Source organism: Castanea sativa, chromosome 7, assembly GCF_040712315.1.
Source record: "Castanea sativa cultivar Marrone di Chiusa Pesio chromosome 7, ASM4071231v1".
NCBI lineage: Eukaryota > Viridiplantae > Streptophyta > Magnoliopsida > Fagales > Fagaceae > Castanea > Castanea sativa.
The window spans coordinates 44277952-44292773 of NC_134019.1; the positions used below are offsets into that span (position 1 = coordinate 44277952).

The 14822-nt window shown below is 36.0% G+C and overlaps 2 protein-coding genes across 2 annotated transcripts; one reads left to right on the top strand and one right to left on the bottom strand.

The window, feature by feature from the left end:
• Positions 1 to 606: 606 nt before the first annotated feature.
• LOC142644534 (serine/threonine-protein kinase STY17-like) lies at positions 607 to 8900 on the bottom strand. Its single transcript, XM_075819122.1, has 7 exons — positions 8892 to 8900; positions 7491 to 7667; positions 3241 to 3306; positions 2453 to 2563; positions 1367 to 1447; positions 840 to 974; positions 607 to 753 (listed from the first exon to the last, which is right to left on the bottom strand). Exons 1-7 carry the CDS (start codon positions 8898 to 8900, stop codon positions 673 to 675), a joined length of 660 nt encoding a protein of 219 aa, XP_075675237.1. The 3' UTR covers positions 607 to 672.
• Positions 8901 to 8909: 9 nt separating this feature from the next.
• LOC142644535 (serine/threonine-protein phosphatase 7 long form homolog) lies at positions 8910 to 10036 on the top strand. Its single transcript, XM_075819123.1, has 4 exons — positions 8910 to 9179; positions 9282 to 9514; positions 9813 to 9903; positions 10028 to 10036. The coding sequence occupies exons 1-4, from the start codon at positions 8910 to 8912 to the stop codon at positions 10034 to 10036; spliced, it is 603 nt and encodes a 200-aa protein (XP_075675238.1).
• The last annotated feature ends 4786 nt before the right edge of the window (positions 10037 to 14822 follow it).

The window sequence follows — 14822 nt, forward strand, 5'->3', positions numbered from 1 at the left end:
AACATGGGTTCATCTTTATCTCTTTGCACTGTCCCTGCATCCATATCGACCATAGAGACCTTTCTTTATGCCATTGTCTATAGGCAGCTTAATAAGTACATATAGTGAGAGCCACCGAAAAGAAGTTACTAGGGGGCTGTACATGCACCAGGGGACATGTCCAAATTTCTTTGTTCTCGTTTCCGTAATGAGGGTAAATCGTACTAACACCCCCCTGAACTTTTCCCCCCCTAATATTAGCCCGTCTGTCATGCTCCATCCAAATTAGCGGTGAAAAAAAAGGGTTTAGGAAATCTTAGTGCATTAGCATGAAAGTTCAGGAGGTGTTAATGCAATTTACCGTTGAACACAGCATATCACTAGTGAAAGTCAAGAACTGATGAAAGAAAAATTCCAATCAGTAATTTCTTATTATATAGCAGCAGAAGATCTGTAAATGGTTACAACTATTCTCCTCCAAACCATTACCCCTGCTTATAAATTGATATATGGTATAACAATATCTTTAGGGGAATGGCCGGTTAATAGAATGGATAGAGGTAAACATATCAGAAAGGATCAGAAAAAGATGGTCATTTGAACAATATACTGCACATATTAATGTAAAGAGTGACAAATGGTCTGCATGATAAATCCTACGGTCCATGTTAACTGAATTATTATCTGTCTTCATTAGTGATGACCCCTTCTAAGAACAGACAGGAACCCTCCAGATGACTTCTCCTTGTGCCTTCCCTCTCCTTCGTCTCCAACCTGTTCCGTGAACATACCAAATTTTAGCTACAAATTGTATGAGTTAAATGCTCGAGAGCTGTCGTGCATTCATTACAAGAACTTACCTCCTTTGCCGTTTGTTGCAGGATCTCTATAATTTCAGAGAAGTCTGGTCTTAATGCTGGATCTTGCTGCCAGCATTTCTCAAGCAGCTCAGCAAGCTTTGGATGAGTGTGCTTTGGGATAATAGGCCGTAGACCCTGGAAAGCATGGAAAAGAAAAATGTAATTTATGTTTACACGACCAGATATATTCATCCAATCAAATAAAGACAACCCATTTTTGATTAATGGTAGGCACTAAGCCAGTTTGGTAACTGGTCTCAAAGCTTGAGCTTTGATCAATATGATTTGAATATAGTTCAAACATGACATCATTGGCAAATGGTAAATACACTTATTCAAAAATGATGTTCAGAAATTAGTTTACCCTCTGAACCACACCTACAGCTGCTTGCAATAGGGTTAAGTATTCATATGGAAGCTGGCAAGAAAAACAAGAGATACTTTACTGATTAATTGAAGGGGCCAAATGCAAGAAAAAAGATTTACTCAATAAGATTAAGGAAAAAAATGCTACTACCAAGCAATACCTTTCCAGTTAGTAGCTCCCATAACACAATTGTTAAGCTAAAAACATCAGCCTTGTGATCGTAAGGCTTATGTTCTATAACCTTCAATGCAAAAAACGACTCCAGTAAGAAAATGACAAAATGATCACTCTCCTGGTAGAAGATGAAAAACACTCCTAATAGAAGATGGAAAACAATTGCTGCCAAGCAAATAATTAAAGTTATAAATCGATTCATAATAAGAAAAAGCAAAACTCATACAGCAAGAAATTTAGATGGCTATTAGCTGTTTTCTTGTATGCCACTTCTCATCAAATCTGTTTTTTCTTTTCCTTCCAATTCTTTTTTCCTCGCACTCCTTTACAACTAGAAAAAAAAAAACAAAATCATATCTAACAAAAAGTCATTCATGACAGAAGGATGAGCAAATCCTTTCCAGCACCAAAGAGAAGTTTTCACAGAAAAACCTGGAATGTCCTAAATAAAATAATCAGGATTTCAAAGACAATTTTTCTCCCGACTGATCCACAAGGCTTATTTTGGAAACATAGTCTTGTATTACAGCCCCTGGCCTGATACCAAATTCATTATCAATATTATAAATTAAGTCTAAGATGTTGGTTGCATTGAAAATCAGTATCATGGTAGACCAAGAAGTCCAAAACAATGTAATGCAAGCCCATCCAATATGATCACATGGCCTAGCAACTGTGGCAGAACATTATCCCACCATTTCAAATGGATTCCTTTTCTACCAGTTGGTCAACAGACTCAACACAACAACTTACTACTCTACTGTCACCCACATTCCACTTGAAATTGATAATATAAGCAGGATTCGAAAGAAAATTTTAGTGACTTCATACCCGATGAAAGTAGCCACATAACACATTAAATTCAAAAATGGCTCCATGGTTATTGAAAATTGTAATAAGCTATTCCATACTGTTCTCACAACAAGAAGCATCACATAAAATTTCATAAAAAACAAATATAATTAAAAAATATGTAGGTTTTGGAAAGGCAGATGTCAGTATACATTGGAACACTTTCAAACAACTTCTTATAATTAGTGGCTCTCTGATTTAATATAAAATAAATTAATACCTCAGGAGCCATCCACCAATATGTTCCTGTTTCTGCAGTCATAACTCCAGATTGAGTTTTGACTCTAGCAACCCCAAAATCAGCAAAACCAAAATCAGCAACCTGAACAACCTGAAAGGCAAAGCATATTATAAAAACCTCTTTAACATGCATGCAGAACAATAGACAGTCATGGAATGAGTGTGAAAGCTTCATCAAAATTAATCCAAATGCCTTAATAATGTAATACCACTGAGAGAAATAAAAAAGGTTGTTACAAATGGATTATGTATATGTAGGTACTGAGGAACACGAGATTTCAGAAGTGCTAGATATAGCTGCAGTAGTTCTAAAAGTAAAGCAAATATAGATAGAAAACAAGGTAGAATAACCGTTTTAGGGATGTAAAATAATTTCAGTCTACCCATAACAGACTTAAGCACAGGTAAAAATCTAAAACAAACAAGGTGCGGTATCTTTCTTTATCATCTACTTGGTAGACAAGAAACTACCATTACTATGTAAACACAAATAAGGCCTTGTATATGCTGGAATTTATAAAAATCAAACAAACCATTCTATGATGGAAAGACTACTGATTTTACCAAGTTTGAGATGATCAAAACTATTTGAAATATTAAACCACCAGAGATCCTTATCAAGACAAAGAGATTATGAGGATATCTGCACTGTAACTATCTATTGTGGATTTCTAAAATACACCCTGCACAAAAATAATACGCCAAAACAAATATGAACAAGATATATAAAACTACATAGATAAGTATACAAGATTGAATGCCTTTTACCTCATTTTCATCCATCAAAAGATTAGCAGCCTTCAAAGTCATACTCACTTCCACCGGACATATAACCTGAAGTATTAAAGATAAAAAATAAATTTTTTTTTTTTTTTAGATGGAGATGACATTAATAAAAAAAACTCTAAAAGAACAAGGTACCAAAATAATAATTTATTTTTACTAAAAACCAAATAAAAATTGCAAATGCATTGGAATTCACCTGTTATAATGCACAAGCTTGGAGGCTTGTTACATGCACCAATGAATTGTACAACATTCTTATGTCCAACTTTTCTGTAATGTTCAAAAGAAGTTCGTTAGAGTATGCTAAAGAGTCAAGCATTCCATAGAGAAATTACTGTAGATCCTGCCACCCGGGGGGGTGGGGGTGTTCCAAAATAAAACAGCGAAGTTAAGAACTGACTTTATAAATGCAAACATTTAAAGAAGTAAAAAAACAATGTTGACAAAGACATCAAAATCCAATTGATGCTTTTCATGAGATAATTTCTGAAATATACACTTCTTGCTATTTGTTATTAAATAATATAATTAACCCTGTTCTCCAGTTAACTGTAAGAAAAATACACATACACATCCTTCACAAATCTTTCAAATGTAAATTTCTCCTTTACTATATGCACTACATCAATTGATGCATATTATATGTTACATGATCAAAATCAAAGCCTACACTTCCATTTTCTAGAAGAGGTGTCTTAATAAAGAAATAAAGATAATGCTTTTTTTTAAAGGTAAATTAAAGATAATGCTTATGGGTTATGTTTGCTCATAAATAAGTTTACATGGGTCAATGAAAATGAAGATGCTATGTGTGAGAGTGGGCTTGGGATTGGATAAATGGGGATGGTTTTTGGTTCACTCAACTATAATTTGAATGGTACAATAATTAATGTATCCATTAAGGTAGGGAAAATGGAGGTTATGGTGATGGAAAATTGAGGTTTTGGTGGTGGAGCAACTCGGAGCACAAAGGTCAGGAGGGTGGTGGTGTTTTATTTTATTATATTATCAGTAATAAGATTAATATTATTGATGAAAAAGGAAGGGAAAATACAAGCTGTTCAAGATGATGAACAAAGAAAAGCAGAAACAGCAAACAAATAGCAAAGAAATCAAGAGGCAATTCTAAGAGAAGAATTTATACAAGTTAATCAGGTAGGTGGTGGTGTTAATCGCAATTTCATAGGTTGATACAAGATAATGTAAGGAAAATTTGATGTAGGATAAAAGAAGAGCTTAAAGGGTTTTCCAATTTCACATTTTGGATTTAGTTGGATCAAAACTTAATTTACATCCAACTCATAGAAAGAAGTTAGCTAGATTATCAAACTACTTCATCTAACCATGTTTAGATGGGTTTATTATTGAAAATCAGGACAGTGCAGCTGAAAATGCAGCTGAAAATCAGGAGGACAGTGCAGCTGAAAATCAAGAGGAAAATATACCAAGATCACCTAAATTGTAGAAGGAAAATTAGGAGGACAGTGCAGCTGAAAATCAGGAGGAAAATATACCAAGATCACCTAAATTGTAGAAGGTAGATAGCTAGCAAAATACCACAGCTAGCTGTCCTTATTTCTTTCAGCTGTTACACATGATTTGCTCCCTATTCTTTCTCCTCTGTACATATCCATCTAAATGGGCAATATACAAAATGTAATAGTTTCTATATAAATGAAATAGCAGCTCTCTCTCTATCTCAAGGTGAGATAGAATTTCTCAAAAATTCTTTAATTATATGTCATTTGGGAGGGAATGGAATACCAAATATGATGCATTTTCATATAACTTCCACAAGGTTTGTAAGGTTTTTAACTTTATTCTTGTTAAAAAGATTTTATATCAATTTCCCAATAACAAGACAAGAGAAGCATCTTCTGATTTTCTAATAAACCATAGAATCCATAATTTCCTTATCAAAGATTAAATAAAAGATGCTCATATTTTCCATGTCAACAATTCATGCATTTTCCCAAATGCAATACCAAATATGATGCATTTTCATATATAATAATTTATAATAAGGTCACAACATAACACTTTTAATAAAACATATATCTATATATAATTTTATAAAATGTGTTTGACCCAAAAACATCATTTTTGAAACATGGTTATTTTCCAAAAATATCCCATTAAGAAGCTACTTACCTTGCAACCTGCAAAAAGCCTAATTCTCCAAGCTCCAAAGGAGATTAGCTAGAACCTTAACAATATCAAGCAAACCTAGCACAATAAGCATAAAGCTTAAAATTGTATCTAGCTACAATTTAGGAATTGCCAAATAAGAACTTAATTAGGCAAGCCAAATATTTAACCTCATCAATAACATATTCCTCTTCCAAAGTTTCTCAACAAATTAATTCACAAGGCATAGACATCAATTTATGAAGTTAACCCATTCAATATTATCTCCAACATTATGACTAGCTTCCATAAATTTACACTACATCATTAAGAGACCCATGAAAGCAAAATCAAAATATCCTCCAAGACAAGAAATTTAGAACTTCAACTAACTCCAAATAATCCAATTGCAATTGAAAAATTAAATTTACCAACCATCACCTGTTATAACATAAAACCCCTAAATTTTTTCACCATACATAAACCTTAAATAGCCATTTTTTAGCACAAATTATATACCCACTCATCAAATAATTCCACCAATACAAAACCTATACATAAAAACACATAAATATCACTTCCAATGCTCATAAATCAAATGGGTATCATTATTATAGCTTAGATAAAAATAACTTCAAGCAAAAGTGTAAAATCCACCAAAAAGATTAGAAATTTTTACCTCAAATAAAAGATGTGAAGATGCTTATGGGTTCACAAGAATTTTCCAGTAATCTTGCCAGAAAATGATGGTGGAAAATGGTGGTAGTGGTGGTGGTGTAGTACCAGTGAGAGGATATAAGAGTAGAGAGGTGTATGAGAGAAAACAACAAAAAAATTGAAAAGAAAAGAAGAGAGTGAGCCGGAGTTTTTTTATTATTTAATAACTATAAAATCCAAACTATATCATTAGTAAGCCAACGTTTGAAACTATTTGGGTTTCTAACAAATCGAGTATAATGTACTCGATTTTCCCATTGTGGCACCACCTGATGTGGACATTGTGTCCACGTAGACTTGGAAATCGAGTCCTTTGGACTTGGATTAGGAACTCGAGTCCATTGGACTGGATTTCTTTTGAGCTCTCCACCTGCCCCAAATCACTCAAACCCACATCCCAGATAACTTTCACAAATCCCTCAATTTCAAACACTACAGTCTCACATCGTCTCAGGTCTCTCACTCTCACTCTCAAAACACCCACTGAAACCCACACAAACACGAGACCTGTCCTCTCTCTCTCTCTCTCTCTCTCTCCTCATAGGACCCACCAAGTCATCTCTCTGACCCACCATCTCTGCGAACCCAGCATCTTTTCGAGCCTCGTTGGGTCATTCACCATCTCTCTCTCACTCTCAGGTAATTGATTCTATCACTAAGTTCCTTGTTTTTGTTTTGTTTTTTTTTTTTTTTTTTTTTCGTTTAAAGGGTTTTGTATAGATCACTCAAATTCAAACACTCACACCGTCTCACTCTCAATCTCAATCTTCCCTCTCACTCTCACTTTGACAAATTGATAATTTTTATTCTTTATGAGATGAAGTCCCATGGTTTGATTTGTTATTTATTTGTGATTATGACCCATATGATTGTTTGTTGATTTTATTTTGTTTGATTTGTTTTTTATTTGTGATTATGACCCATATGATTGTTTGTTGTTGTTATTTTATTTTAATTGATCCCTGAATGATTATGACCCATATATTGTGTTCTTGGATCCACAGAAAATTGTAATGATTATGACCCCTTACCTGTACTATGTTCTTGGACCCATAACAAATTTTAATGTTGAAGGAAAAAATGCTTTCTACAAAACTTTGATGATGCACAAAACAATAAGTAATCAGCATACTGTTTTTAGTTTTCTTGACAATCTTTTGGTCAAATTTCCACTAGAGAAAATACTTCCTCTGCTAATAAGGATGACAAAAATGTCAAATTGAGACGCAAATAAAAAAATGTTTCTAATGTTAACTATCCAAACTAGTCTATCCAGCGCAAACCAAACCAACAATGTGCCACAGACACACAGACACACACACATCTGCCTGCACCCTTTGCAATGTATAACAAAACATTCTAGAAGGCACACCAAGTTTTGAGCTTACATTAAGAATTGAAGGTTCAGGTAATGGACATTGAATTGGTTTATCAGTGTCAAGAGGTTCACTCGGATGCTCAACTGGCTTAAACTCCACTACTACTTCAATCCCATGAGAAGCAGTAGTGACAGCAATAGCTGCACCTGTAACCTCTGAATTTGGAGGCAAGACTTCCCTCTCATCCTGCACTAGATAATAGCAAATTATTATACAAATATATTTACTAAAACAAAGATGCAATCAAACGTGTGAATAAAGAAAAATAGCACCAATGAAAATAAATAAAGAAAACTGAGTTTACATAAAACTTAGATGAAGTCCCATGCTTCGTGTTACTGTTTTGATAGTTGCTACAGTGAAATCGAGTCTAAGAAACTTGAAATGTTAGTTTGCTAATTAGTTTGAAAATGATGTTAATTAACGAATATGTTTGAAAATGGGTGTCTTATGCCAATTTTCTCCTTTTGGTTATGTTTTTGTTTTAGGGAAATTGAGTATTAAAGAGTCAAGTTCACGTGGAACTCAAGTTTATATTACTCTTGACTCCCTAAATTTTGTGTAGTTGGGCTGTCGTTGCTACTGAGATCCCTAATGAGTTCGAACTTGGTCCCATGGAGGGTTCAGTGTTAAGGTTTCTAAAAGAACATCGATCGTGCACTGTTTGGGAAGGCGAGGTAAAATTAAAACCGATTACCTGCTGAATTTCTATATTTTCTTCTTATCCTTTTACATTATGTTGATTTTTTTTCCCATTTCTAAAATTCTAAGTTTGTCAATGGTATTACTAGCTTTGAATGCATAGTTGTGCCCATTAGTTGGGTTGAGTTAGATTCATTGACTGTTGCACATCCTTACATAAAGGTTACACTTAGATAACTAAAGACATTACCATTGATAAGATCTAGAGAGGTTTGACTGTTTCAGTTTTTTAGCATTGTACTAAGATAACCAAATTGAATTGTGAGAGCCAAGAGAATCAAATTTTGATGTATGTATTCGTTGTAAATATGGTGGGTAATGGGTTGGATTGCTATTATGGCAATGTTTACACTAGCATGCACGGCATAAGTAGTAGGATAAACGGCTAAAAACAAATGTGTCAAGTGCATTGCATCCTTTTATTTTTCTCCCGTTGTTTTTTTTTTTTTTGGATGATATTCTAATTTCCCTTGATAACCGCTTTATTTTTGTTTTTTGGGATCAATAGCTACAATCATATATACAAAGGTTATGGCATATTGCATCTCATCACCATGGTTCTATCATGTGTAGGATCTGGGGGAACTGAAATGCCGTAGTCGTAATGATGAGTTTTGAAAATGACGCCCGATAGTGGTGGATGATCGCGTCCTCGACATTGTCAAGAGAGTTGAATTAGAGGGGCTGCATAGGACCCCGTCTAGAGACCTTGATCATAACTTGATAATGGCCTTTGTTGAGCGATGGCGGCTTGAAACCCACACCTTCCACCTGCCACATGGTGAGACAACGATCACCTTACAGGATGTGGAGGTTCTTTTGGGGATTCCAATCGATGGTGAGGCAATTGTTGGAACAACTGCCTTGACATGGGCTGATGAATGTCAGAATATGCTTGGAATTGCTACTAATGGTGCGGTGCTTAATGGAAAAAGGATCCTAATTAACAGGCTACTTCAAAAAGTTGACCAAGAGTTGCCCGATGGTGCAGCAGAGGTGGTTGTGCATCAGTATGCACGGTGTTATATTTTAGCACTCTTGGGGGACACAATTTTCGCCGACAAGTTTGGCAATAGGGTGCATATGATGTGGTTGTAGATGTTGAGGGACCTTTGCAATCCACCTCGGTACAGTTGGGGGAGCGCTTGCCTTGCATGGTTGTACAGAGAGTTATGCAGGGCAACCGACAGAGGTGCCAGTCAGAGTGGTGGGGCCTTGATACTGGTTCAGTATTGGGCATGGTTCAAATTCCCTTTTTTGTGCCCAAGGATGGACCTCCCACCAGATTATGCATATGACCCACCATTTGCACCTTCTCCATTGTCCATTAAGTAAGTCTCTTCCTTCACCGATTCTCTTTATTGGAAATAAATCCATAATTTTAAACGACATGACACATTGTTAGACATAGAAAATAAAATTTCATACCTTGATATTCCTCAAATTTTGAAAATTAATAGGATTTTTTATTTATGTGTATATATCGTTTTACAACCACTGAGGTCATATGTTTTGATTGATGTATAATACAATTGTTATTAATTTCTAGTTCCACCACTAATCATATGTTTAGATAATCATTTATTGGTATAAACTTAGTGGTATGTAATGTTAAATTTATGATTGTAGGACTATGTGGGTTGTGAGCACGAATAATAGCCCCTCCGAAATCTGTTTGGTTCGGTACCGTCAGCTTCTAGATTCTATGCATCCCAACCAGGTACCCAAATTGTGTTTCTTCTATTGTTTACATCTATTGTATCTTGTTATAACTGTAAAATAGCGCATAGTTGAAAATAATGGAACATTGCATAATGTGTTGCCCTTTCATTTGGCTATTTCAGGTGGTGTGACAACCATATGAAGCTGAATTAGGCCACCTACCTGCATTCTGTGTCGTAGGTAGGGACGTGTGGACGGCGAGGTTGCCGCTTGTATGTTTCTGGCTAGTAGAGAAACATATACCGAACCGTGTTGTTCGTCAGTTTGGGATGGTACAAGAAATCCCCCCAAATGTTGATACTGACGACGCCCTTCATGCCATAGACCTGAGGGGGAAGACCAACGTGAATTGGAGGGACAAACATGTTGGCCATGACCAAGTATGGAATAGTCGAGCACAATTACTATGTCATGGAGCACGACTAGAGGGTGATATGTCGCCTGCTCATCCATACTTCCATTGGTATAGTAGGGTGACTTGGAGGTTCATTGACCACACTACCGCTGCACTTCTTATTATGGTAATTGCTTTGACCTTTCTTTTCAAATTTTGTTGCATATCACCATTGTTGTGTTAAATGTACTAATTGTATTTATTTACTTGCAAATTGCCAGTTATAAGCAGATGTTGACACATTATGCAGTAGGCAGTCCTTAGTATAAGCAGATTACAACTGTACTTAAGGCAGTGGAACACCTTCGCCGTATAACTGCCTAACTTCCCTTGGAAGATACTAATGGGGCAAATCCAGAAGTGGCAGAAGATACTGGACGACCAAGCACGAGCTCAACTCCTGCTAGCCATAGCCATGGTCAGCATGGTGCACCCCATCAGGTTGTCAGTAGGCCGGATCCCCCTCCACCCCCACATGCATCTCCTACCCCAGAGTTCCCTAGACCTTCACATGCATCTCCTTCCCTAGAGATCCCTCCATGTACTGCTCATGCAGTTCCTGAACTAGAGATCCCTCGACCCACTGCTCATGCATCTTCTCACCCCGAGATCCTTTCACCCACCCCACGTACTTTTTCTGACCCCGCTCGTCTTTCACTTACTCTGCCATCCTCTGATCTCGGCTTAGATTTCAGTGAGACCCCTCTTGTCATGCACACTTAATCCCCCTCGTACAGCATTGGTCATATAGACCATGTACCACCCCATAGTCACTCCATGTCATTCATGCCCACTCCTGGACTGCATACAGATCCCATGACTACGGTCCTCACTCACATTTCATCTTCTACACCATCCTCTCCCGCAGTTGTACGATCTTCAGTTGTTGGGAGTCAAGCAAAACAGCCCCACAAGAACGGCCTAAACGCACAAGAAAAGCACCTCCTTGTGGGACAGGTGATCACAAAGCAGGACACAAAGAGGCTGGCCCCACGGTATGAATGAAACTTACTAGCTTTGAATACTTTCGCGCCTGTTGTTATGGTTGGTATTGGAATTCATTTAATTCATTGTTTCTTTGTAACTTCGTTTTTGCAGCAACGCAAGGAGCCTGACCAAAGAGATGCGGTACCCCCTCCCCCACATATTAGACACTATACAAGACAGTATAAGCGTCAAATGCATTAGGGTCAGCACCCTATCTGCCTACAAATGGTGTTCAATTACTTTTTTGGTGTTCAATTACTTTTCAGTTTTAAAGTTGATTTTATATTTATTATGCTTGTATTATCAAAAACTGTATACCTTTTTACTTGTGTTGAGGTTTAAGTTGCATCAATTGGCTGATTTCTTTAGTTTACTTAAATATTTGAATGCACATATAACTAAATCATAGAGTTGCTTCTGATGACAATAGAGAAGACCAATCTGCTGATATGCTGAAGAAGGCTGAGAGGGAAAGGCTAAGTGAGCTTCAAGATTTGTTGGAGCATCGGGTTGTATCACAATTTGCTCATCGGTATCGCATTCAGGTTAATTGATGCAAAGCTTCTATCTATCTATATATATTTTGCAATGTATTGTTTTATTTGTCTCTATCTCTTCCTTGGTTCATCACTGTTCTCACTGTTCCTATTTTTCTGTATAGACTTTGTTACCCATTGTCTTGTGAAATTGGTATATGTGGGAGTTGGGACTTGAATAATGTTCTTACCTAAGTGGTATCAGCAAGTCCTTGGGTGGAGGACCATGCTGAGTGGATAAAGGTATCACATATGGACTAGACAGCCTATAAGAAGCTCCTATAAGAGTGTCCACCTTGGCTGCAAAGATCAATCTGTGAATGCCTCTGAAAAATGAATGACCATGAGGGATATGGAAGTTTTCAATTTACTAGGTTTTTTGAGGCAAAGACCTTCTGTATCTGGTTTGAGGTATTATTTCTTTCTATGATATTCATAACACAGTACTCGATCAATTTGTTTCCATGCAAAGCTTCTGGTCTAATTTCTCTAATATATTCTGTTATGTCCTATTTTTTTTTTCCCTAATACATGCTTTTATTATCAAGGGTTGCTTTAGAGAACATTTTGTATTGACAACTTGTACTGTCAATAAAAATCAGATTAAAGTATGCTGTTGATTCTCTTCTCTTCACATGTGAATCATATCTTCTTTGGAAACTTAAAGGATGAAATTAGACTGCTACATTAAAGGGATGTGAAATTTTGATGCTGGTAATGGCTGTGGAAATTTGTTGATATTTGGATATAGAAAATAGATCTTCACGATAACTAGACTGCTTCCTAATTTTTCCCTTGAGAGCCTGGCTAAAGCCCATCCGTTCTCTTTTTTCTACAAACCTTGGAATAGCTTCTTTCCTAACTCTCTCTTAAAACCAAACATTGAGTGTATGATGCTTCATTGGTGTGGAGAAGTAAGGGCTTGACTGGCTGAGTGTTCCTTCTATTGGTATTACGTACTACAAACATATTTTAGGGTTACATTATCATATATTTTGAGTTTTATGTTGGAGATCATTGAGAAAATAGTCAGCATACTGCAGCTTGTGTGAAGTAGAGCATTGAATTAGGTTTTGTCCCCTTTTTCTGTAATATATTAGCAACCTTTTTGCCAATATGAGCCTGAATGTGGTTGCCTAGGCAGGCACTACCAGGGTGTTGATATACAGTTGTTTTTGATAATTTTCTGTTTGTATAAAGATACAATGAGTGGAAATATTATGTTAGGGATTATGTCAAGAGCTGTCATGTGTACTGTGAATTGATGGTTTCCTTTAGGGCTTGCATTCTTCCACTTCCACAGTACAATTCATCTTTCGAGGTGAAAATTTTCTATCAAGAATAGATTCAAATTGTAGCTAAGCATTGGACTCCTGTCATGCTTTCACAATTGATAGCAAGCTTCTCTTGCCTGGACTCCATATATTTAAGCACTAATCAATTTGGCTCGGAACTCTTAAACATGAAGCAGTAAAAAAGGAAAAAGAAAAAGAAAATGAGATAGTTGGTAGGAACTAATAACCTAATACTGCTGCTTAGGATTGAACTGGGGACCTTTACTGTGCAAGACTAACATGGAATAAGGATCTAAAAGTTTCTTCATTGGTACATAATATATTTAGTTTCTGGATGCTATATGGATAATGACAACTGTTGCTGGGGTCACTGTTCTAATACTAAATGTTTCTTGGTTTATGTTCTTTCCCATATTTTGGGTATTTTAAGTTCAGCTTTGATCTTATATTGAGTTATTGCATTAATTTATATCTTATGACAAGTGACTTTGGCCTTTTTTGGCTCATATTGTTTCTATTTGATTCTTCTCAAATTTTGCTGAATATTTTGCTCTTAGTCTTTTTCACCTATTATGTATGTACAAGTAAAGGTGGTTATTTCACCTTTTAGCAATAATTTGATTCAACTGCCCATTAATTTTAAGCTATTCACCAACCTCTACTACTTGTTTTTTACAGCCTCCTCCACCTGTTAATGACACCAATCCCTACAATGTCTTTAGGCCAAGGGAGAAAGCCCACAGACTTCACACAAGAAGGGTAGGTGTTGAGCTTGGCTCACTTTTGCATTTTAACTTAGTTTTTAAGTGAAAAGTTCTTTTTCTAGATGATGAAATTTGTAAACATGAACGTCTAAACATCCTCATGGTGATATTTTGTTTAGATGCAAAGGAGTAAAACAATGTACAATCATTTGAAAAGCTTCGTCAGGTTAGCACTACTTTCACTTAATCCATAACTGATTTTTTAAATTATTTTGGTCTTTGAGTTTGACTCAAGCTTGAATCTTGCTTTTCTTAGGTGCTAATGAGCTCTAGCTCAAATGGCACTTTCTAAAGATGGAATATAAGATTGTAGGTTCAGGACCAATTGGGTGCGTGTGTTATTATGAATATAAAAAATTGAGCTCATTATGAAGAAATTTACAAGCTTAAGGTTGCTTAGTTTGTTTAGTTTGATGAGCGTACGCCTGGCCCAATCAAATATTTAATCTTTAGTGTACTTTAATTTGTATATTTGTCCAAATATTACATATTAAAAAAACTTGTACATTTGTCCAAGCATGTGTGTGCTGATATATGTGGGCTTGTGAGTTTACAAGCCAAGTCAGTACAATAGCATGCATATATAGACTATTAGGAGTAGATTGTAATGCATGTCGACTTATGAAAGACTAAATAACTGAATTACAGATCTAACCTTTACTCTATGAAATTAAAATACTAATAACATAAGTGACTAGTGAGACTTAAAATAAAATCCAAAATGACCAATAAAAATATAATTGACTTGTAAAAATAAATAAACAATGTTCAGATAATGACCTCTAGTTCAAAACCAAGGGGCCTCCTGTATGTGCTGCTTAAAACCAAGGGGCATGGTTTGCCAATGACCTCTAGTTCAATTGTTACCTCCTCCCCTTATAAATTCTAGGTGAAAGGTGAGGTAATAGATCTTCAAGACCCAATGGGTGGGTGTGTAACTT

Coding starts and splice junctions, on each gene's coding strand:
- LOC142644534 (XM_075819122.1), bottom strand. Junction 3,307..7,490: donor CTGAACCTTCAATTCTTAAT/GTAAGCTCAAAA, acceptor TTAATACTTCAG/GTTATATGTCCGGTGGAAGT. Junction 975..1,366: donor GGGAGCTACTAACTGGAAAG/GTATTGCTTGGT, acceptor CATGCTTTCCAG/GGTCTACGGCCTATTATCCC.
- LOC142644535 (XM_075819123.1), top strand. CDS start 8,910: ATGGCCTTTGTTGAGCGATGGCGGCTTGAAACCCACACCTTCCACCTG. Junction 9,180..9,281: donor TGCCCGATGGTGCAGCAGAG/GTGGTTGTGCAT, acceptor ATGTGGTTGTAG/ATGTTGAGGGACCTTTGCAA. Junction 9,515..9,812: donor CCTTCTCCATTGTCCATTAA/GTAAGTCTCTTC, acceptor TTATGATTGTAG/GACTATGTGGGTTGTGAGCA.